At 41.9% G+C, this 23233-nt stretch overlaps 4 protein-coding genes and 1 long non-coding RNA gene across 7 annotated transcripts in view; 3 read left to right on the top strand and 2 right to left on the bottom strand.

The window, feature by feature from the left end:
* crhr1 (corticotropin releasing hormone receptor 1) overlaps positions 1-1550 on the bottom strand; it is a 26763-nt gene extending 25213 nt beyond the window's left edge. The window contains exon 1 of the mRNA XM_015038501.1: positions 879-1550. Within this exon, the coding sequence (XP_014893987.1) occupies positions 879-902 (24 nt within the window). The 5' untranslated portion in view covers positions 903-1550. The remainder of the gene's footprint in view (positions 1-878) is intronic.
* A 317-nt stretch (positions 1551-1867) lies between these two features.
* Positions 1868-9066, top strand: LOC106951151 (aquaporin-1-like). Of its 2 annotated transcripts, none has more exons than XM_015038498.1 (6): positions 1868-2304; positions 4828-4920; positions 6538-6705; positions 7311-7779; positions 7846-8157; positions 8393-9066. In XM_015038498.1, the coding sequence occupies exons 4-6, from the start codon at positions 7345-7347 to the stop codon at positions 8555-8557; spliced, it is 912 nt and encodes a 303-aa protein (XP_014893984.1). In that variant the 5' UTR covers positions 1868-2304; positions 4828-4920; positions 6538-6705; positions 7311-7344; the 3' UTR covers positions 8558-9066. The 2 variants fall into 2 exon arrangements, with proteins under 2 accessions (XP_014893984.1, XP_014893985.1); XM_015038499.1 differs by lacking the exon at positions 1868-2304 and having other exon boundaries at positions 4665-4920; positions 7846-8004; positions 8077-8157.
* Positions 6368-7358, bottom strand: LOC106951152 (uncharacterized). Its single transcript, XR_001425760.1, has 2 exons — positions 7289-7358; positions 6368-6467 (listed from the first exon to the last, which is right to left on the bottom strand). It is a non-coding gene; the product is annotated as an uncharacterized LOC106951152 (long non-coding RNA).
* Positions 9067-9438: 372 nt separating the features above from the next.
* On the top strand, positions 9439-21633 carry itga2b (integrin, alpha 2b). Its single transcript, XM_015038497.1, has 31 exons — positions 9439-9683; positions 11076-11203; positions 11322-11422; positions 12277-12442; positions 12507-12556; positions 13544-13589; positions 13872-13991; positions 14441-14485; positions 14557-14600; positions 14692-14757; positions 14830-14882; positions 14983-15055; positions 15469-15604; positions 15685-15867; positions 15941-15986; positions 16187-16288; positions 17020-17075; positions 17157-17308; positions 17472-17585; positions 17671-17738; positions 17951-18086; positions 18341-18433; positions 18736-18815; positions 18899-18979; positions 19055-19160; positions 19524-19679; positions 19761-19844; positions 19998-20117; positions 20222-20323; positions 20447-20569; positions 20936-21633. The coding sequence occupies exons 1-31, from the start codon at positions 9541-9543 to the stop codon at positions 21041-21043; spliced, it is 3081 nt and encodes a 1026-aa protein (XP_014893983.1). The 5' UTR covers positions 9439-9540; the 3' UTR covers positions 21044-21633.
* Positions 21634-22299: 666 nt separating this feature from the next.
* Positions 22300-23233, top strand: part of syngr1a (synaptogyrin 1a) — a 13697-nt gene continuing 12763 nt past the window's right edge. The window contains exon 1 of one of the 2 annotated variants that reach the window (XM_015038495.1): positions 22300-22632. In XM_015038495.1, the coding sequence (XP_014893981.1) occupies positions 22531-22632 (102 nt within the window). In that variant the 5' untranslated portion in view covers positions 22300-22530. The remainder of the gene's footprint in view (positions 22633-23233) is intronic. The other variant, XM_015038496.1, reaches the window with a different exon arrangement.

The raw sequence follows: 23233 nt of genomic DNA, 5'->3' as shown, positions 1-23233 counted from the left end.
TAGATTTTTATTTTCTTTTTGAAACGTGAATCAAACTGAATCTGTTTGGAGCTGCTGCTCAATGTGACTCCCTATAGACGGACCCAGAACCCGACCATCTGCTGCACACACACACACACACACACACACACACACACACACACACACACACACACACACACAATAACCAATCCAGACTTCTTTTAACGGATAGGAATCTGAAAAGTGCGGCAGGCCCAATAAATGTTTGTAACGCAATCAGAACTTTTTCCCCTAATGAAAATCACAGCATGTGGTTGAAGCACCTGGTGGTGGCAGCATCATGCTGAGGGCAGCAGCAGAGATATTCTGGGATGGTATAGATCAAAGCAGAGTCATGTGTTATAACGGTCTAGTCAAAGCCCAGATCAGAACCAGCTGATCGTTTGGATCTGGTTTCTAAAGTTATTCTAGTTTATCGGTTCACTGTTGATGCTCTGCAGAACCAGAACCGGTCCGGGTTGGGTCGGTCCGCGTTCCTGAAACAGAAGTCTGTCCTGCTGATGCTCCATCAACCTGGACCGGGTTCACCAGAACCAGAGCCAAACTGGGCCCTGAAAGAACTCCAAGCAACACCAGAACCTGAAAGGAACGGATCTGTTCAGTAGAAAAGAACGACACGGATCCAGCTGAACTACCTGCTGATGATGGGTACTGGTTCTGTTCAGATTGGGTTTAGTTTACCCAGTAAACATGAAAGCAGCTGATTTTTATCTGCAACATGAGCGCGTGCGTCTCTGCAGTGACTAGAACCGGATTCAGATTCTTCAGAACCGGGTTCTGGATCTCACAAGGTCAGACTACACAGTAACAGCAGTACGCACGCACGCGCGCTCACCGGCTGCGCGCTCCCGTCATACCTGACTCAGGACTTTTCGCTCCATCTCTTCATTCACGCGCACGGCCGGGGGCGCGCGCAACGGCACGCCGTGGTCCTGCGTTCACAGCCCTGTATGGTGCGCTCTGGTCCGGTTCGGTTCTCCGCACATGCCGGTCGGAACCAGGACAGAACGAGATCCAAGATGCGCAAAAGAGCGAGAAAAAAAGAGGAGGAGGAGGAAGAAGATCCGAACCAAACCGGGAAGGGTTCGACCGAACCGAGCTGGAAGAGAGACAGAGGAGAGTCCAGTTCGGGTCTGTTCCGGTCGGGATCCTTGTAGGTTCTGGTCCGGGTCCGATATGACTCCTGGATGCGCGCGGGTTCAACCTGGATCTGAAGAGGAGCAGCGCCTGCTGCGCGAGAGGAGAGAGGCAGCCAATCAGAGGAGAGAACGGGGGGGAGGGGGAGGGCACTGACCGGCTCAGCTCCCCAGCCCCTCCACCGCCCCCCCACACACACACACCTACACGCACACACACACACACTACAGGCCGCTTAACACTGATCAATACACAAGCTGATCGCATTGATCATGTGACTTTAAATGAACGTCATCAGTAGCTGTGACCGCACTCACCTGGCCACCTGTTTCTACGGAAAGCCTGAAGTGTCAGAATTATTACTGCGACTAACGATTATTTTAGTTACTACTTAATTGATTAATTACTTTGATGATTAATCGGATAAGAGATTTTTAAAATTTAACTTCTTAAGCTTTTTAAAAGATGCAAATAAATAATTCAATTCATTTTTTTTCAATAAGTAAATAAAGATTTTACTGCCTAAAATTCAATAGCAGTACTTTAGTGAACACTTGATCATTTTGTGCCAAAGGAAATGAAAAAAAAAAAATATTTCCAACATGTGAAAATCTGCTGATTATTTTATAGATCAATCAATTAATTATTGGATGCAAATGGAAATTAATAGTTTTTATTTACATATTTACAGAAAATTATTTTTCTTTAACTTAAATTAAAAATGTATATATTTTGTATGTTTCTGTCTTAGTTCCTGCTCTGTGTGTGTTGTTCTTTCTGCAATGACGATTTTTCTGAGTCTTTTTACTCCAGCTAACAATTAATCGATTAGTAAATTAGTTGAAGATTATTTAAATAATCGATTAATCACGATTAATCGTTTCAGTCTGAGTCAGAATTCCAGTTTCTAACACTGTCTGAACCAGTTCCAGTTCAGAACTAGTTCAGTTCACGCCAGCAGGACTGTGATTCCCCCGGTTAGCAGTGATCTGCTCAGAGAACCATACATCCCAGTTAGACGGCGCCTCTCTGGGGATTCCACCAGAAACCGAATCTCATCTCAGATCATTTGTTTCAGCTTCAGGAAAATGGGTCAGCCCGAGGAGAACCGGGCATGAATCACGTCTGACCCAGTTCCTGCTCCAGGTGTGTGTTCCTGCTGCTCATTGTGACTTTTATTAGGAACCATCTGTAAGGTGAGCTCTGGGCCATCTGGGCCGGGCTGACTCCTGGGGGGTCCACCTGCCTGACCCCGGCCTGAACCTTTAACCTGATCACACACACATTCAGAACCGGGTCAGGGTGTCCCAGTTGTGTAATGATCACATTGATTGTTGCAGCTGCTGCAGGGAACACACACACTTAAACAATCAGAGTGTTGAGTTTTTCTGAATAGCCTGCGGCGATGTTTGTTTTGGATTAAAACGACCTTTTAATTTCTATTTTTAGGTTTAGAAACTAAAAAAATATATTTTTAAATTAAACTTTATTTTTAGGAAAATTAATTTAAATCAAAAATACTTTATTTATCACAAAGAAAAATAAAGTTGTCATAACTCATATCATGCAAATATTTTCAAAAAGTCGTAGTGGATGATGATGCTATAGGGAGGAAGGATCTCCAGTAGCAGTCAGTCTTCCAACAAATCTAAAACAGCCTCTGACTGAAGACAGTTATTGTAAGTCTAATGTTTATCATGACATGCTGAGAATCTGAGCAGCAGAGACAACATTCCACAGTAAAATGTACCAGGTTACACAATCAGTTGTTCCCAAGCTTTGCTAGTCCATCTCATTTGCTTTTGCCACTCCTCTTTCTAGCCGTATGGTTAGAAAGATGTTGGAGTAGGGGATATGAGCTCCTCTTTTAGGTTGGTAGACTACCAAAAATTGTAATGAAGTTAGAGTATTTCTACTTCAACATATTTTTACTCAAAAGTAGCTAAGAGATTTCTTAAGCAAGAACATAAAAAGTATTTGGTTACAAAAAAAAAATACCACTAATCAAGTACTGAGTAACTAACACCAAAATACATAGCTGTGAGGAAATAATAACTCATATAAACAACATAATTACAAAGTAACAGAATCAAACATTTTTCCAAATCAGTTTCTTTTAATATACCAGTTTCAGTTTTTGAAACTTTAACAAAACACTGGAGGTGTGTGTCTGTGTCTGGGTGAAACAAGCTTTTCCTTCAGTGAAGTTAATCACAGTGGGTAGAGTATCCAGAAAATGTATTCAGGTAAAAGTAAAAAGTACAGCGTAGTAAAAATATATTTTCTTCCAAATACTTTCTCAGTTAAATATAGTTACAACGCTACTCTGCCAATAATTAGTAACGGGTCCGAACCTGGCGGTTCGCTGAGCTGCAGATGTGAGCGTTTTAATATCTGCTGCCCTCTTCTGGACAGAGCTTACATTGCAGGACAATTTCTCTGATCCATTCATCCGTTGTATCTGATCCGGGGGCGCCAGGTCCGGAGCTTCTATCCTGCAGCTGTAAAAAGAGAGTTCAGGTGTGTTGGAGCAGGGATGCGTCTAAAGGGGGCAGGTAGAGGGTCTAATTAAGATCAATCCCCCCACCTCCAGTGACTGCTTTTCACAATGGTCGTATTTTGGGTTTTGTAGGAAACACAGAAAACAGTTTTAAAGTAGTAGAAAACAGCCCTGCGATAGACTGGCGACCTGTCCAGGGTGACCCTGCCTCTCGCCCAGAACGTTAGCTGGAGAGGCAGCAGCGCCTCCCGACCCCACTAAGGGAAGAGAGTGTAAAGAAATGGATGGATGGATGGATGGATGGATGGATGGATGGATGGATGGATGGATGGATGGATGGATGGATGGATGGATGGATGGATGGATGGATGGATGGAATTAGAAAACAAGACAATGAATATTAACACATTAAAATACTTCTGTTAGTTTATAAATCACTGAACAGGTTGCCACCTGAATACATTAAAGATCTGCTGCTGTTCTGCTCTGCATCCAGAACCAGAACCAAACATGGAAAAGCAGCATTCAGCTTCTATGGACCACAAATCTGGAACCAGAAAACTGCAAAACAGCCGAAACACTGAGTTCCTTTAAATCTAAACAAAAAACTACCTGTTTAGAGTTTCTTTTGGTTAGTAACAAGTAAAACATTGATTGATTATTTAATCTATATTTGGTTGATAATTTTGATGATGGCATTTGACAAAATGTAAAGTTATTTTTTGTTTCATAATTGTTTTAAGGTGTAAAGCACTTTGAGATGCCTTATTGTACAAATAAACTTCACTTTGACTAAACACATTAGCTGAAGAAATACATTATAATACACTATAATGTGTCATAAAATAACACAATGTAGGTTTAAAAAAATAATAGGTAAAAGGGTTTAAAACATTTAAAAGTGCACATATAAAACAATAATAGATTTTATTTATAATGCCCTTTATATCTTTAAATCTCAAAGGGCAAAAACAAAACAATCAATAATGGATAAAAATAATTGAATTAATTAATAAATAAGAGATTAAATCCAATGTCTACAAAAATGAACTAAAAAAACACAGAGGGTGTCAAATATTTAATGTAATTTTAACTTGGAATGTGTGAGAATTACAGAATTACAGAGAAAGTGTCAGATTTAACTCTGAGTTGGTTTACCTGTGTTGCAGCTGGAGGTTGGAGGAGGATTAACTCAGATGAATGCAGGAGATGCTTCGCTCCGGGATCAGGCCGCGTTCCTTCAGGATTCTGTTTCTGCCAAGGTGAGCCGACCTGCGGCTCCTCAGGACTCATCAGATATCTCTAATGGAGGGACTGAGGCAATCTGCCGACACCTGCGCTGCTAAATGTCAGCCAGTCGCACGGCTGGATGCCTCACACACCTCTCAGGTGTCTGAGCCGCTTAGAGCTCCTCTGTGTGTGTGAAACAAGCCTCTGCTCTGTTTTGAGTCTGGGTCGGGTTTTCCCGCTGAAACATCCTGCAGCTCATCGGCTCGTCTCCAGACACGAGGACACAGAAAAAGGTTTTCATTCAAGAATCTGGGACAAACCGCAGAGAATCGGCAGCTCTGTCCTGTTTGCTGACATCCTGTCCACTTTTAGACTTTCCTTAAAGTTAGGCAGGACAAGGTTATCCGGAGCTGTCTCTGTAGTCATGCTGCTACAGACGCAGCTGTGAGGATTTCTTCCTTTCTTCTTTTCTAGGAGGTTAATAGAAATGCACTGCAAAAACACAAAATCTTACCAAGTATTTCTGTCTAGTTTAGTGCAAATATCTTAAATAAGACCAAACTAACTCACAAGTAACTTTTCATCAAGATGTAGGAGCTCATTTTAAGTCAACAATTGCTTAATATTGAAAAATTACTAGTTCCACTGGCAGATTATTTCACTTAAAGCATGAATTTTTACCAGTGAAATAATCTGCCACTAGAACTAATAATTTTTCATCAATGTTAAGAAATTACTGACTTAAAACGAACTCTTGTTGAAAAGTTACTTTTAAGTTACTTTTGTCTTATTCCAAGTGTACCAAGACATCTATGCTCAAAACTAGACAAAAAAAACTTTATTTAAAAAAACCTTTTAGCAAGAACTTGTTTTAAATCAATAATTCAATAATATTATTTTTTTGTGAAAGTTCTTATAACATTTTCCCATGTTCTAAGTTATTTTTCATCAACATTAAATAATTATTAACTTAAAACAAGATCCTATATATTCCTAAAAGTTAGTTAGAAGTTGTTGTTTTTGTTTTTTTTTTGCTTAATGTCAAGTCTACTAAGATATTTTCGCTAAAAACTAAAGAAAATACTTGGTAAGATTTTGTGTTTGCAGTGCAAGCTGTCCCCAATCAACTCTGTAAGTGAATCTGATTAAAACTGAAAATTTTATTTTTTGTCGTTTTTCAGTTTTCTGTTTGTTAGTTTACTTTATTTTTGTTGCTGCTATTTATTCTACTATCCAGTTATTTATTTTGTATATAAGTACTTCTTTTTGTTAGTCTGTGATGTTCATTGTATCTGCAGTAATTGGTGAATGAAATAATATTATTTAAAAAATTAATAAAATAAAATAAAACTGCTCCTCATCATGATGCTGCCTCTACCATGCTTCCCCTCTGGAGGATTTCAACACCGATGTGCAGTTAACAGATGAACATGTGCAGCTTTTTGGGTTATTGGAGCTTTTTTTTTTTTTTGATAAATGTTTTTAGATGTTTTATTTTGAAACTTTGCAGCCTCCTGTCCCATAGAGGGCTTCTTCTCAGGTTTCTGAGGGTGAAGGTTGGAGTTGGAGTCAGATCCACCTGAGAACAAATGTCCGTTTTAACTACAGTGAAGATGTTTCAACAAATTGACTTTTTTTTCTCCTGACAGGTGAGACGTATCCAGGAACAATAAGTTACCTGTGTGATGACTCCGCCCACACCTGAGCCAACGCCACCCACATTAACTTTATAAAAGACAGACACTCGCACTCTGGATGTAGGAGACGTCGTTAACCTGCAGCAGCACACCTGGGATCCACCTCTCTGAAGCCGACAGGTAAGTTCTGAACCATCAGGACTTCAAGGTGTTTGGGATTTTGATCAAATAAGGAGCTCTAAATTTGAAATATTTACCTGGACCAATTATACGGGAATTTTCACACCTAGTCAGGTAAATTCAGTTCGATTGGGGATCAAAATTGCAACATTCGTTACATTTTCAGCAGCTGCTAAAAAAACAGTTCCCCTCCTGGCCTGTGGTGGCGCCTAACCAGGAACCACTGAAGGAAATGACACAAAAACTTCTGAAGAAGATACTGAACACAACTTTCTTCTTCATGAAATGACAACAACGCATTGTAGTTCACTTCCTGCGTTGTTTGGAGCGGTCTTCGGTCTGCTTGGTGTTCACATGTGCATTTAAACCGCACCAGAGTTCACTTCAACCGGACTGAGACCAAGGTCTGTAGGCGGACCAGAGTTAGTTTTTATTACGCATTCACACGTCTCCAACTGAACTGGACTTTCTCAAACGGACCAGAGTTTGATTAAACCGGATTAAGCAGGTCTGGTGTGAACGCAGCCTTGGAGTTTCTCACTAGACTCCCAGCCCACCTGGATCTCACCTGTTTTGTTCTTACCTGTTACTTTTTCTCCCCACAGATGATTGTGATCAGCTGGTCCAGTCACCACTGTGATGTTTGTCTCTCGTTGTCTCCGTCTCGTCCTGCGGGATGTCCTCTCCCAGTCCTGCCTGCATCACTTCCTGCTGGAGTTTGTAGGCACCGCCCTCTTCCTGACTGCCAGCCTATCAGCTGTTCTGATAAAGGCTGACCTGGGGTCGACAGGTCCGACCAATCACAGCCGTCCCCCTGAGGGTCCTCCACCACCTGGGTTCGTGGCATGTCCCCTGCAGGTTGTGTTGGTCTTTGGTCTATCCGTTGCCATGGCAGCGCTGTCCATGGGTGGAGCAGTTCACCTGAACCCCGCAGTTTCCATAGCGATGGCTCTGACCCTGAGGCTCCGCCTGTGGAGGGCAGCGCTGTACGTGATTGGCCAGCTGCTGGGGGGCGTGGCCTCTTCTGCACTCCTGCTGGGGGTGATGGGAGATGTGGCACCTGCTGTGAACCAGGTTAGTGTCCCTCCGGCAGCCAATCAGAGAGCATGATCCTCTCTGACTCGTCCCGTATGCGTCCAGGTGTCCTCTGGCGTCCGGCTGCACCAGGCCGTCACCGTGGAAACACTCATCACGCTCCAGCTGGTCCTTGTCGTCATGGTAACCACAGAGCTCTCTCTGCCTGAGGTGGCCACACCTCTGTTGGTCGGTCTGACTGTCAGTCTGGGACACCTGGTGGCTGTAAGTCCCGCCCACTTGTCCGCTGGCCCTTTAAGCAGCCAATCAGCCAATCAGCTTCTGTTTCCTTTTCAGGTCGGCGCCACAGGATGTGGGATGAACCCAGCGCGCTCCTTTGGTCCCGCCGCCGTCACACTCGACTTCAGGAACCACTGGGTCAGCATACACACACACACACACACAGATGCGAGTTATCATTTAATGAGTTAATCTAAAGTTGATCTTATTAATCAACTAACGATTAATTGAGCTGCTATTTTTTTAAAAAAAACCTCAGTTGTAACAAGAAGGCCGATAAAAAAAACTACAGCAGGACAGATTTGACCCCGGGTCAAATGAGTTAGTGTAATTTTTGCACTAACTCATCCCTGATTGGTTGCTTCCATTGCAGGTGTTCTGGGCGGGGCCTATTCTCGGGGCGTGTGTGGCCGCCCTCCTCAACGACCTGCTGCTGCGGCCGCGCTGGCGTTGCCCTGGAGATTGGTGGGCGGAGCTAAAACAGCTGTATGTGCTGACAGACAAACAGCAGCAGGGGGCGCTGACACAGCTGCCGTAACACACCTGAGCAGCGAAGAAGCAACAGATCGTCCTCTTCCTCGTCGCCATCATAGTCCAGCTTTCTAAGGAGCTGGACTAAAAATCATCCCGGTCTTCTCCCTAATCTAATTCAGACTTATTCTGATTTAATAATGCTAAAAGATAAACATCTTTACCTCACACATAAGGACATCAATTCAACTCCAGCTGATTCTTAAAGAAGCAGCAACATCCAGTCCAGAACTTTATGATTTCTAGTTTTATTTTTATTATAATGTTTTCAGCATTTTATACAACTATGCATATTATGCAAAATACGCATATGTTATGCACAGAATATATTATGTGTCAGGTGTGTGTCTGAACATGATAATAATAACTGTCAAATATCCAGAAGCTTGTTGTTGCAAATAGCCGGTGCTACATTTCATGAAATATTAGTGGATGTATATGCTTCCATTTGAGCTTGTATGTATAATTTTTAACCAGTGTGGATCAAATCCTTAATAAATTTAAACCTGAGCACCCAATTTTTTTATTATTTTTTTTACTTTAACGGTTGTTGGTTTTTAAATCATTATTATTATCATAATACGGGGAAATCTGCTGCTTAAAACGGCCAACAAAACAGAGGTTGAGAAATAAAATGGATTATTAACGAGTTCTTAGGGAGTATAAAAGATCAACCGAGAACGTTTTTCTTTCCAGGATGTTCCTGAACTCACCATCCACAGAAAACTGAACTCGGCAGATAAGCCAGCTTCTAGTTTTATTTTCTATCAGCAGGAAACAGCAGCTCAGAGCGTTAAACACACACCGCCAGCTGTCAGTCATCTGTCAGGACACACACACACACACACACACACACACACACACACACACACACACACACACACACACACACACACACACACACACACACACACACACACACACACACAGTCAGAGTGGTGTTATAAAGGCGTGTTGAAGCATCTCTGGTTCAGTCTCCAGACAGGTGAGATGTGTGTGTTCAGGTGTGTGTGTGCGCTGCTGTGTGTCACGGCCAGTGTGTGTCTGAACCTGCTGGAAAAACCAGTGATGTTCAGTGGACCAGCAGGAAGTTTGTTTGGATTCTCCATCGACTTCCACTCTTTCAACAACACGTAAGTTCGTCACGTTACCTGATCTGTTTACCTGAAACGAAGAATAAAATCTTCATCAGGTGAGTTACAATACCTGGAAAAACATTCTCAGCCATTTTCACTGAAGATCTTCTGAGGTTTGTCTCCACTGGATGTCTTCCCCAGTGTATGCTGACTCAGTGGTTCCTTTTTATTCTCGTAACAAAATACATCGCTAAAAACTCATTTTTTAGTGTTGCCACGGATTCTCGGTTTTATTTAGTTTTGGACTTTAACTAGGCCACTACTTGATATATTTTGATCTGGAGCACATTGTAAGAAGGTGACCTCGATCCCAGTCGTCTGCAGCTTCTAACCGGTTTTCTCCAGGATTGTCCTGCGTTTAGTTTACTTCATATTTTACACTAATCTGCTCAGATTAGTGACGGTTTAATCTGAGCAGATCACATTCTTCTGCATGTTTGCTGTGTTTCTTACATGGCTTGAAGCAAACTGCAAACAGGACTTCGAAACTGGGTTCAGTTTTATCTTTTTTCTTTTGTACAAACTTTATGTCCCCAATTTATTTTCATACTTCCGTTTCTTCTATAAATGTCTCATATCTCTGGATTTATTCGGTAATTATGGCGCCATCTAGAGGCTTTCTGTGAAACTGTTGATGTGAAAACATTAGAGTCCAGATTAGAAACACTCAGTACATCCTGATGAAAACACTTTCTTCTTGTTGTTGATATTGGGAGTTTGGTAAGTCAAATTCAGCTTTATTTGTGATATATTCCACATTTAACATTTTTAATGTTTTAGTTTAAAATCCATGTGGGTTTTTGTACAACTGGGTATGTTTTACCAAAACTATTGGCACGACACCACCTCTCTTGCTGCTTTTGCCTAACTGACCACGGGAGGGCTTTGGTCAGAAAGCATGAAGGACATGAGTAGATTTTAAAAGGTCTAGCAATGCATTCTGGGTACAGAAAAAAATTAATTTGCTGCATGCATGGAAACAGTCTTAATTTTCTTCAAAATAAGGGCATGGATATAAATGGCTATCTACTTGAGCATTCAATACCCAAACCTTCAACACAGATTTTGAACTTTATTCAGCTGAATGTTTACAAAACAACCAAGTAAATTAGCGCTTTAGAATTTGTCCAGAAATATTAATTCAGTGGAAGCTAAGTGCGCTAAATGTTTTCAACTTTAGCAAAAAATAATAAAGTGCTAACTGAAGAATTAGCTCCGCTTTTAGCGCATTAGCTCTGGGTGTAACTGTGATAGTACCAGATCTATCACAATTAGATCTGGAGGGTGAATGAGACGAATAGAGAAGATTCAGATGTGCAAACTGCCGGTGCTCACCGAGAGGTCAGGTCATTTACGGCTGGAAGGAGCTCAGATGCTTTGGTTCTGCAGGTTCTTCGTTGTGATTGGAGCTCCCAAAGCCAACACCAGCCAACCCGGGGTGACAGAGGGAGGGGGCGTGTTTCTGTGCACCTGGTCACCTGATGGAGCCTGTGACATCATCGACTTTGACCTGACAGGTGAGTTTATGATTTGTTCTGCCCAGAATGTATTTAGGAAATTCTGAATGCTTGGATCAGAAATGACCCGTCAGATTTTTACACCTGATGTTCTGCCTCACTCTCCTGTCCTTCACAGGTGATGAGGAGCACAGCCTCTCAGGTCTCAGGTTTCACTCCTTTAAGAGCGGGCAATGGTTTGGAGCTTCTGTTCGCTCAGTCAGCAGCACACACCTGCTGGTGAGAGAACACTGGGTTCAAAACCTTTTCCACAACATGACCCCCCAACCGGCGTTAACTCCTGACGGACAATACGACAAAATATGTTCAAGAAACGTTTAATTTTTCATTTGTTTTCCTCACTTTTATTTACAATCCAGTAATTATTACTCTAATGTAGCTTCTAATTTTAGTTAGCAATGAGGTCTTAAGTGGAAATTTTTGTCTGATAATGAATTATGACTTCATGAATGTGATGTTGAATATATTACCAGTTAAAATTTTACAATTACCAATTTCTAACAGAATTGGTGTCAAACGTTTGTGGAACAAAAATGTTCATTTGTGCTGCTGTCATTTTAAAGATATTAATAGATATTTCAAGAGATTATAAAAGGTCAACCAGGCTCTCACCTTTTTCAAATCAGGCAAAACTGGAGTCAACAACTCGTCTATGTTTATGCAGCAAAAAAATTTTTTTGTGCTGCTTTTGCCTAGAAGATATTAATGAAAGTTTAAAGGTCAGAAGGTCAACCAGCCCTCTCCGAACATCACCCAAATCTAACAAAATTGGTGTCAAATTTCTGTGCTCGTTTGTGCAGAAATTTTTTTATTTGGTTTGTGCTGCATTTATTTTGAAGATTCTGTTGATGACATCTTTTTACCTCTGGAAAGATTTTAAATAATATCTTTAAAAATGCATCCCCCCCCCCCATCTTCCATCCAGCTTTCTGAGGACCTCTAGCGCCCTCTGGCGGCCTCATTTTGAAAAACACTGCACTACAACATGACTGGCACCTTCGACTCAGCAGGACTTGTGATTTGTGATGTTTTTAACGGAAATAAAGACTTCCTGTGTGTTTCTCCACTTCCAGGCGTGTGCGCCACTCTTTCATTGGAACGTCAACCAGCAAGAGGCAGAGTCAGGGAAAACACCTGTGGGAAATTGTCTCCTATTGGACCAAATGACCTGGAGCGCCACACCTTTCTCTCCCTGCAGAGGAACCTTGATGGAGAACGACTACACGCAGAGGAGCAACAGTAAGGAAGGAAAACCTTAAACCGTAAACTGTCTGAAAGGCTGAGACTGTCTTTTGTTGTCTAGGAAACGATCAGCGCTACTGCGAGGTTGGCTTCAGCGCCGACATCACCAAGGTGATGTGGTCTTCCTGTTTCCTTTCTAGGATTCGGACGTTCATTAGAGTTGTGTAGTAACTAGTTACATTTACTCAATTAAATTTACTTGAGTAACCTTTCTGAAAAAAAAAAAAATTAGTTTTAGGATTGTTTTTACTACGGTGCATTTTTACTTTTACCTTCGTAGTTTTATTTTTGAAGTATTTCTACTCTTACTTGAGTAAAAAGTCTGGATTTCTACCCTCTGAATAAAAAACAAACATGTTTTAAGCAAAAATTCACCAGACACAGACACACACCTGCAGTTTTTGTTAGTTTCATACGTTTTTTTATTTTATTTAAAGTGATTTAGAAACATTGTCTTTTGCCTGATTTTATTTTTTTGTTACTTACATGAATTATTGTCATTTTTGTCTTTAAAATAGCCACATTTCAATAATATTTTGATTATGTAATTTTTAAATATTAAATGATTAATTTTATTAGTTAGACTTTTTACAAAATACTTTTTACTTGAGTGAAAATATGTTGAGGTGGTACTTTTAGTTTACAACTTTTGGTTTTTCTACCCACCTCTGATGTTCATGTAATCTTAATTAAAGTTTCATAAGTTTTTAAGGATTTCTGTAGAATTTTATGAGTTTTTCTTTCGATTTTAGCATCTTTTCCTCTCAGTCTCGGTCCAGGACATACCTGACCAGTTCCATCAGCTGAAAACTTTTCACTCAACAAATGATCAGATGAAGGATCTGGACTTGCTGCAAGTTTATAAAGACTTGATTTCAGATGCTGTTAGTCTACTGGAAAGAACTTTTTGAGTCTGAAACGGTTTTATCCTCAATTTGTCCAGTTTTTCCAAGGAATTTTAGAGAATTGTGTCTTGGAGTAACTTTAAAAGATATAAAGAAAAATTTGCTTCCTAAGAATGAAGCTATAAAGAAACTGAGGATGTATCTAAACCTTTAAACAGGACTGATGATGCTAACTTTAGCCCTCTGTGTTTAGGACGGTCGATTGGTGCTTGGAGCTCCAGGAAGCTTCTACTTCCAGGGTGAGGGAGACCTCTGCTGGCTGGTGGTTGTAACTACACCAGTTTACAAATGGTATTGGGGAAAGTTTCCTGTTCAGGCTGAATGGTGTGACTAAGGATAATTAAATATCTGAAGTTAATCCAGCAGTATAGCCTCAAGAAGACCAGTTTAACAGCAATAAACAGTTATTTTAATCAACTGGATGTGAGTGAACATGAAACAGGGTGCAGAAATCCTGCCGTTAGAGTGACGCCTTTAAGTGGAATGATTTTCTATAAGGTTTTACTCACTATGGATTTCAGGTCAGGTGATCACAGTGGGTGTCAGTGACATCATGAAAAGTGGACCGAGCAATGGACCCCTCCAGTATGTGGCTGGAATCCACCAGTCAAATGAGCAGGGAGATTACGACCTTTACCGAGGTGAGGACACATTATGCTGAAATCCTTTGAAAAAGTGCTTTTATTCTGAAAGGCTGGGCTTTGGTATTTAAATAGATTTTTTAGTAAAGGAATGTAAGATTGTTTATGACCTGAAATATACTGTATTTCATGTGGTAATCAGATTTTATTTTGAAGGGCTGGCGATATTTATGCAAATCTCCCAGCAGAAAGAGACCAGTGTTTTGAAACTAGAACAGAATGTTCCAGATAATCTTTAAAACTGCACAAAGAAATATCTGCATCTGAAGGTTTTTAGCAGAAGACGGTTTCTTCAGATGTCTTTATGGAAGCGCAAAGTCACATGAGAAAAACTAAAAAGTTGTTTTTTTGATTCTGAAAGTCTTTCCTGCTCTGTTGTGCAGCACATATTGTAGTTATTTTCTAAAAACAGATGAAGTGTAATTTATTTCTACACATCTGTTTGTCAGGTTACTCGGTGGCCAGTGGTTTGTTGACCGGAGACAAAATAACAGGTAAGTAAATCTAGTCTAATCTAATCTAGTGTGATTTTTCTTTTCCTAACCTTTTTGCTTGTATTCACCAGATTATGTGGTCGGGGTTCCAAATGACAGGAACACGACAGGAACAGTAAGTTTTTCCCATGTTGTTTGGGTTGTAGTGAACTGACTCTGATGAAGGCGATGCTCAGTGAGACTCTAATGTTGGTCTGCTCTACCAGGTGAAGATCTATGACGGCAGGAGGGCCGGCTCTCTGACAGTTCACTACACCTTCCCAGGGACTCAGGTGAAAACTCAAACTGTTCTGCTCTGTTTGGATGCTGATGAACTGGAGCTAAGATGTCTCTGTCTCCTGCAGGTGGCGTCCTACTTTGGTCACAGCGTCGCCGTGGCGGATGTCAACAGTGATGGGTGAGAAGGAACACATCTGGCAGATTTACTGTTTTTCTGAAAAGATGGAGGCTGGATCCATTTTCTGGTGTGACTTTGGGTGTGTTGGTTTTTGGAGCAGTCTGGACGATGTGCTGATCGGAGCTCCTCTCTTCATGGACAGAGTGATGGGGCAGCTGCAGGAAAGAGGGCAGGTCTGAACACCGAGTCCAAGTCATCCTTAAGTCTCATGTTTCAGTCTGTCTGTCTGTCAGCTTTTCGGTGTCTTTGCTGTTTTATTTCAAAATGCTTCACAGGCAATAGTCTTCAACCTCATTCACATTGACTGGTTTGAACAAGCATCCTTAGTTATGTCCTTTTCGTCATCCATCCATCCAGGGTAATGATACTTTCCAGCTCATTCTGGAGTATCACAACGTATTCTCCTGTAGTCTGTCCAGAATCTTCATGGTCCAACCCATGGTCCCTTTCCAGTGGGATGTTCTTGGGAAATCTCCAAAACAATGCATTTGATATTCTTGACCTTATCAACAGACATGCTGAGTTTTTAGTGAATTTCTTTGCTTGTTTCAGGATAAACCGTCAATCTGAATGTTTCTTTGTTCAGGTCCTTTTATACCTGCAGAAGAAAAAGTCCTCCTTCTCCTCACAGCCTGACCAATCACTGATCGGTCAGTCGATCTATGGCCGCTTTGGCTCCGCCCTCTCCGTGCTGGGTGACCTGGACATGGATGGTTACCAAGGTAACCAAATATCCAGCTTCTCAACATAATAAACCTTCTAGCTTCAAGGGGCTAATCCAATGCTACCCCTCTGTGTGTAGACATTGCTGTTGGGGCTCCATGGTCAGATGGAGGTGGTGGCCAGGTGTTTATCTACCTGGGCAACAGCAACGGCCTGTCAGCTACACCCTCGCAAATTATTAACAGCCCATTATTTAGCAGCAGCTCAGCATTTGGATTTTCTCTCAGGTCAGGTGTGGATCTCGATGGGAACGGATACCCAGGTATGTTCAGGAGCTCCGGCTTATTGCTTAATAATTACTGATCAATAACCAGCTGCTGCTTGTGTGTTTGCAGATCTGCTGGTTGGAGCGTGGGCTGCAGACCAAGCCTTTCTCTACAGGTTTCTCTTCAGTTTAAATTTTTTACAAAAGAACTTTATGTTTTAAACCGCTAACATTGAGTAAGGTTATTTAATAAGGTCATTATCAATAGTCCAGTTTTGATTGGCTGATAAGCCCTTGTGTTTTCTCCTTCCTCATAAGGAAAACTGCCTTCAGTGTTGCTACTTCACTCCAGTAAACTTTGGGTTTGTGTGTTCAGGTCTCAGGCTGTGATCCGGTCCAGAGTTTCTGTCTCACTGCTACCAGACTTCCTGAATCCAGATGTTAAACTGTGTCATCACAAAACCACACCAGTTTCATGGTAATTAAGCAACTATTCAAGAGTTTTCATCAACTTGGACTTTTAAACCAAGAACAACAAACTTTACTCAGTTTGTCTAAAGTCAGGTGCTCCTGGCCAGGTTTGAGGGAAAATTGTGATAATTCTGCTCAGTCAATTTTAAACCATGACAGTTCAGTACAATCCAAGGCTCCACAATCACATGTTAGTACATGCAGTTAGTTTCTGATTGGTTTGACCTTTGCCAGTGTAAGGTTTTTAAATACCTTCTCATTGCCCAGTTCTGTTTCCAGTTTAGACTTGGTTTAATCTAATGATACAAGAGTCTTGGTTCAGAACAAGCCACATGAATTGCCAACTGAACATCTCTCAGCATACACATGTGGGGATCTATCTAGCTCAGAGATCGATATCCAATGTAGATGTAGGTAAATTCAAACTCTTGTGGATAAGAAACAGATAAACCACCTCAAGAATCTTCTGGAAACCAGTTCTGTTGCTTCAAGCACCAGTTCTATCAATGGTGATGGGAGGTTTACTCCTGTATATATTTCCTACATGAGTATCAGTATCAGTATCTAAAATGCTCTTTGTGCAGAGATAACCCATTTGAGTGTTAAAGATGTTAGAATGAGCTTCAATATAAAGTCATATGTCATCTGCATATCGTTAAATGTCAGGATGTTATTATTTTTTGCAGAGAAGAAATATCTGATAAATCTACCTGCATTTCTGTTGGTGTATCTCCTCAGTTTTGCTGTCCGAATATGTGTCCATGTCTCTGGTCACAGAATCCCTCAGCAGACAGGTAAAGGTGTCTTTAGGGGTATTTCAGAATATGTTAATGTCAGTAATATAATTCTGTCTGTCTGCTGGCTGGTGGTGGCAGCTCTAAGAGGGGAGCTACACCTGGACACGATGAAGCAGCCACTGGCACGAAGAACTCTGCTGCTGTCAAACAATCAGCCTCAGACGTCAATGGAGCTGTTTGTGGAGAGGCAGGTGGGCCTGGCCTGTACCAATCACACGGCATACCTGAGGGTGAGTGGACAAACTAATTACATGAGCTCAGTCACACCTGTATCTGCTACAGGTGGAATCAATGTTGTAGAGACCTGAGCTCTTTGAATTGTCACATCATGGAGACAAGGTTTGATAGTAATGTTGGTGCAGAAACTTTACACTGTTCTGTTTGTGTGTTTAGTCTGAAGAAGAAGTTCGGGATAAACTGAGTCCGATCTTCATCACTGCTGAGATCAGCCTCCTCATCCCTACCCAGAATGCTCTGCTGCATGGTCAGACACACTCAACAGTCCAGGTGAGGCAGCCTACTTCCTGCCAGAGGAGGAACTGAACCCAGGACCAGAGTTTAAAGATAACCACAGTGTCTGTGTGTCTTGTAGAGCCGTTTGATTCTGGACTGTGGGGATGATAACATTTGCATTCCTGACCTGAAGCTGAGCGCTAAACCGTGAGTCAACAGGATATTGATGAGAAAATCCACTAAGAATTTCAGTAATTGGAAGGCAGCCTGCAAAATACTGAGACATAAAGACGGAACAGCCACAGAAATAACTATATCATCAGCATATAAATGCATCCCTGATTTAAATCTGCTTAGTGGTTAAAGAACTGAAGTGCTGACATATTGTTTTGTGTGTGTCTCATGGTGTGTGATATTAGTGTGTCAGACAGCGTGTTGATCGGAGACGATCAGTCCCTGTTGTTGTTGGTATCGGCTACAAACGATGGCGAGGGCGCGTATGAGACCGAGCTGGTGGTCCAACTCCCTGAACACACACACTTCCAGAGCTGTCAGGTGAGAGCTCTGGAGGGCGCTGGCCAGCTGGTAAAGGCCAGCATGCTGTTCATCAACTGACATTGATGTTATTGATGACATTGATTTTATTGATGATTCTGGCTTGTAGATCAGGAATCAGGGCCCCAGTTCTGTCAATGCCCGACTGACTGTGGACTTCCCTTCTACCTGGCGACATCACTTCCTGATATACTGATAAAAATGAACCACTTCAACAGCCAATAAGAACAGTCCTGTCGGGTTTTACTTTGCAGGGTGAAAACCGACTGGTGTGTGTTCAGAGGAAAGAAAACCAGACGGTTGTTGTCACCTGTGACCTCGGGAACCCAATGAAACACAGACAGAAAGTGAGTGAATCTCCAATTCCTCTAAACCAGAGGTGGATCAGTTTCAACCTAAAGGTTTCAAACATCTGATTCAAATCAAAATTATCTTCCAAATGTGGTTAAGAAGGAAAACATCTAAAAGATGCAGAACTTCAGACCTGGAGGTTTGGAGTTGCTAACCTCTGCTGTAAGAGCTGTAGCACTCAATCTGCTAAGCAGAGTCTAATCTTCAGTCCAGTGGGATTAGAGTCAAACCAAGCCCTATAAGAGGAAATCATAGGCGAAGAACAATCCTTTAGTGATTGTGGCTCCTTTACCTGCAGATCCAGACTGGTCTTCTCTTCAGCTTTGGCAACCTGGAGGAGGTGGAGAGTCACATCACCTTCAGCCTAAGAATACGAAGGTACAAACTCCGCTGGTACCCTGGGTTTACTGCTGAAAGCTCATATTCCTTTGTCTTACTCTCTGGCCACCTTTCTGTACCAGTAAGAACTCTGTGAACTCCAGCAGTAACCATGTGACAGTGAAGGTTCAGGTGAAGGCTGAGGCCACGCTGGAGATCAGAGGGTATAACTCAAAACTTTTCTGGATATAACACCAGATATCCAGATTGACTGCAGTAAGGTCTTGGTGTCTCTGCAGGGGGTCCGTCCCTCCAGAAATCCTCTTGCCCCACCCGGACTGGCAGCCTGTAGGTAACCCTGGAAGTCTGGAGGAAGTCGGGCCACTGATGGAGCACGTGTATGAGGTAAGGTTAACGCCTGGTAATGAGGGATATTAACAGGACTTGGAAGAAACAAGACCAGCATTGGACACAGCTCATAAAACTGATTTGGTGGGAGGTTATCCAGTTCAGAGAATCAGGCCTGGTCAGGTAGACTTCAGGTGAACATTTCTGCCATGTCTTGTTGAGAACCCACTGCTTGATGTTGCTTTGACTTATCTTTGGAGGCATTAGGACCTGAACATGAGGTAGAGCAGTAGGAGCTCTGCTGGTTTGCTGCTGGAAGTCCAGGTTCTGGTGGATCTGAACCTCCAGTCACCAGCTGGTGAAGGCCCAACATGCTGTTCATCAACTGACATTGATGTTATTGATGATTCTGGTTTGTAGATCAGGAATCAGGGCCCCAGTTCTGTCAATGCCCGACTGACCGTGGACTTCCCTTCTACCTGGCGACATCACTTCCTGCTCTACGTCATCTCCACCCCGTCAGAAGAGTCCTTGAGTTGTCAGACAGTGAACACATCAGAGGTGATGCCTTTAGAGGTAAAACAACGTCACGTTACTTTTTATTAATTAACCCTCACCTGTCTACAGCTCACCTGTCTTACTTTCACCTGTCTACAGCTTGTAGGTAATGCCAGTCTTGCTGCAGTTTCTCAACCCATCCAGCAGGAGGAGACAAACTCACTCAGACAAACCATCCATGTGGTAAAAACAGCTTTGCTCCTTTATAGTCGCTTTATGAAAGTCACTAATCTGTGATAACTCCTTCCTCTGCACACCTGAACACACCTTCAAGTTACTAAGAAATATTACAGGTGTGCGTTTCTCTGATCTGAGGCTGAGTTATGTTTGTTTCAGAACTGCAGCAGCAGTGAGACGGGGTGTGTCCGGTTTGAGTGTGATGTCATGGATTTGGGGCGGGGCTTTAGCGCCGTGGTAAAAATCTCAGCTCGACTTAATTTGCACACACTCACACAGGTATGTATGAACACACACACACACACACACACACACAGACACACACACACACACACACACATGCAGGTGAGGGTTCTGTTGTCATTTTGTGTTTTGTCCTTCAGACCTCCTACCTGAACTATGACCTAATTTCATCTGCCTTTTATGATGTCATCAGCGCACCTTCAAAGGTCCAACCACTGCTGCTTACGAGTGGACACACACAGGTAATCAATAGCCATTAAATAAATCAATAAATAATATCCAGCAGAACCCAGAAGTGTGTGTGTGTGTGTGTGTGTGTGTGTGTGTGTGTGTGTGTGTGTGTGTGTGTGCGCGCGCGCGCGCAGGCTCAGCTCAGTGTGGTGTGGCGTCCTCCTGATGGAGAGAAACCTGTTCCTATTGGCTATATCATTCTGTCAATCATCTTTGGACTCCTCCTCCTCTGCCTGCTCTGCTTCATCTTCTGGAAGGTATCAATCAATCAATCAATCAATCAATCAATCAATCAATCAATCAATCAATCAATCAATCAATCAGTTTGCTTTTCAGCAGGTTCCCTTATTATGTTTAATTAATGAGTTTCTAATTGAATCTGATGTTTTGGTTTTATTTTTGGTTTAAGCTGTTGCTCTGACCTTTGACCTTCTGTTCAGTCAGAAGGTTTTGGTGCAGAACTTGGTGGCGGTGAAGCTCACAGTATTGTTTTTAAGTTGTTCTCTACATGACAAGTCCACACCCCTCCATCTTGTTAGGGTTTCCTCCGTCTTTATGTGTGTGTGTGTGTGGGTGTGTGTGTGCGTGTGTGCATGTTTGTGTGTGTGTGTGTGTGTGTGTAGCTGGGCTTCTTCAGGCGCACCAGACCCCCCACTGATGATGATGATGATGGTGGTGGTGAAGACGATGGAGAGCAGCAACTGGCTGAGGAGAGTCACATGACTGAGTAACACGTCTTCGCCTGAAGCTCCAACCAGCTCTTCATGCCTTACAAAATGTTTCACTGTTGCTTTAAACGATCAGCCCTAAATAATTGAGCTCAGAGATCCGATTGGTCCAGATGCTCCTAGCAGAACCCCTCACTCTCAGGCATGAAACTTACTCTCATTTTGTTCTTTGGATACAACCCACAATGCAACTGTGACTTATTTAAGTGAACGATATTACATTGCTTATGAAGTAAACTTAGAAAGTATGTATCAAGATGTATATTTTGTGTTTGCTTGTATCAGTTTTATATTTAACCATTTTTCCATCTTTATCATTTCTTTTGTTCATTAATTGTGATAAAACACAAAAGCCAAAAGTCAGACAGTTACAGTCACTCTGATCTGCCTGCAGCATTTTATTAAATTCTCGTTTTATGACATAAGTGAATAAAACTGGAATGAAGTGAATGAATGTACTGTCATTTTATTGACTGTATGAGCTGTTGTCACTGATTTTAACCACCAGATGGCAGTGTTTTTCTTAAGATGTCTATTGATTTGTCGTATGTGTGTTGGGTTGGACTGAATAAATAACTGCATTTATCTATGACAGCTTTCTCAGTCACTTTTGTGTGTTTTTTAGAACAATTCGTAAAAACTGAATGACCTAGTTGCCCACGTCTAAAGGTTTCTCCTGATCAAAATGGGCAGTTTTTTCCTAAAAAAAAAAAAAGTGTCTGTATCGGTCATCAGGAAGAATGGTCCTGACACTATTTTATGAACACACGTCTTTGTCATGGAAGTCTGATCTTGCAGACACAAAATATGACGTGAAATATGGATGCTTCACATTTTACTGCAAATACTCTTTAACTTTGCTTACAGTATTATTCAAAAGCAAAGTTCAAAAATATTGCACATTAGAAGTGGATCTGAACATCCACATATGCAGTGTTGTAAATCGTACTTGAACCTGACTTTACCTTTCTACAAACACTGTCTTTGAGAACTTTGAACAGGTTTCCATATTCTTTATGGTTCTCAGGATCCTCTATCTTGCATGTTTAAGATGTATCACCAGATGTGACTTGTTCTTTATTCAATGCTAATTCATGTAAAATATCTAAAATAGTAACAAAATATCTGATTAAAGTTGTGTTAGACTACGCCTCTTTCAGTCTGATTGGGTGGTTGTAACCACAGCCTGAACCCATGATGCATGTTCCTGTGTGATTGGTGGAGCTGGTTGAGTCTTCAGCCTGTCAGACAGTACTGAGGGAAGAAAAGCCCTGAAGGGAGGATGAGGAGGATTAGAGCAGATTACTGAGCATTTTATAATAGCAGACAAGAGGAAGAAGAAAGCACAAACACCAGTTAGGAGATAAATCCTGACCAACTGGGTAAACTGGTCCAAACTGATGCAGTAAACTGGGACCAGCCTCTCAGAACAGACTCTAGGAGGAAGGTCGAACCGCTGTGAGCTGGTCTGGGGTCAGCAGGCAGCGTGGATGGACGGATTCCAGGCATATGGAGCGGGGAAGGCCGGCGGCACCTTCGATCCCCTGACCTTCATCAGGCAGCCTCAGACCATCATCAGGATCCTCTGCTGGGTGAGGCTCACGATGGTTTGGTTTGGTTCCCAAGTTTACTGAGTGGCTAGTCCTGGCGGGATTTCATTGGTCAGTTATGGGAGGTCACGCTCTGATTGGTCGGTTTGCCTCATCGTCCAAACTAAAGCTAAGAGTTTCTGAACATCTGTAAACAAGTGTGAACTGCAGAACATCAGAAATGTTTAACTGAATTACTGTCCAATCGCAATGCATGATGGTTCCTGAAGCGGGCGGATGGATGGATGGATGGATGGATGGATGGATGGATGGATGGATGGATGGATGGATGGATGGATGGATGGATGGATGGAATTATTCTAAGAGCAACTATTTATCTCTTTCAGATAAATAATCTTCTAATTTTAATTTTGCTGGTTGATAACCTGTCCCAGAATTTATTGTATTAAACAATATTGTTGTTTTGAGACCATTTTCAAGTAATATAATGGTAATAATGGTAATTAGACATTATGAAAGATTTCTGATTGATTTATTTAATAATGTGTTTGTACCAGATTTAACAATCACTGGGGTAACACTTTATTTGAAGGGGGGTGAATAAGACTGTAATGACACTTTCATAAACATAACACCTGTTATG

The sequence above is a fragment of the Poecilia latipinna genome, unplaced genomic scaffold (genome assembly GCF_001443285.1).
Source record: "Poecilia latipinna isolate Pla-1442-1.1 unplaced genomic scaffold, P_latipinna-1.0 Scaffold443, whole genome shotgun sequence".
NCBI classification, from domain to species: Eukaryota; Metazoa; Chordata; class Actinopteri; order Cyprinodontiformes; family Poeciliidae; genus Poecilia; species Poecilia latipinna.
Note: the sequence above shows the minus strand (reverse complement) of the source record. Positions and strands in the feature narration are given on the sequence as shown.

What these genes read in the sequence shown, in the direction of transcription:
- LOC106951151 (XM_015038498.1), top strand. Translation starts at nt 7,345, where the DNA reads ATGTTTGTCTCTCGTTGTCTCCGTCTCGTCCTGCGGGATGTCCTCTCC. An exon ending in TGGCACCTGCTGTGAACCAG is followed by an intron (nt 7,780 to 7,845) that starts GTTAGTGTCCCT and finishes GTATGCGTCCAG; the next exon opens with GTGTCCTCTGGCGTCCGGCT. An exon ending in TCGACTTCAGGAACCACTGG is followed by an intron (nt 8,158 to 8,392) that starts GTCAGCATACAC and finishes CTTCCATTGCAG; the next exon opens with GTGTTCTGGGCGGGGCCTAT.
- itga2b (XM_015038497.1), top strand. Translation starts at nt 9,541, where the DNA reads ATGTGTGTGTTCAGGTGTGTGTGTGCGCTGCTGTGTGTCACGGCCAGT. An exon ending in TTCCACTCTTTCAACAACAC is followed by an intron (nt 9,684 to 11,075) that starts GTAAGTTCGTCA and finishes TTGGTTCTGCAG; the next exon opens with GTTCTTCGTTGTGATTGGAG. An exon ending in CGATGGGAACGGATACCCAG is followed by an intron (nt 15,868 to 15,940) that starts GTATGTTCAGGA and finishes GTGTGTTTGCAG; the next exon opens with ATCTGCTGGTTGGAGCGTGG.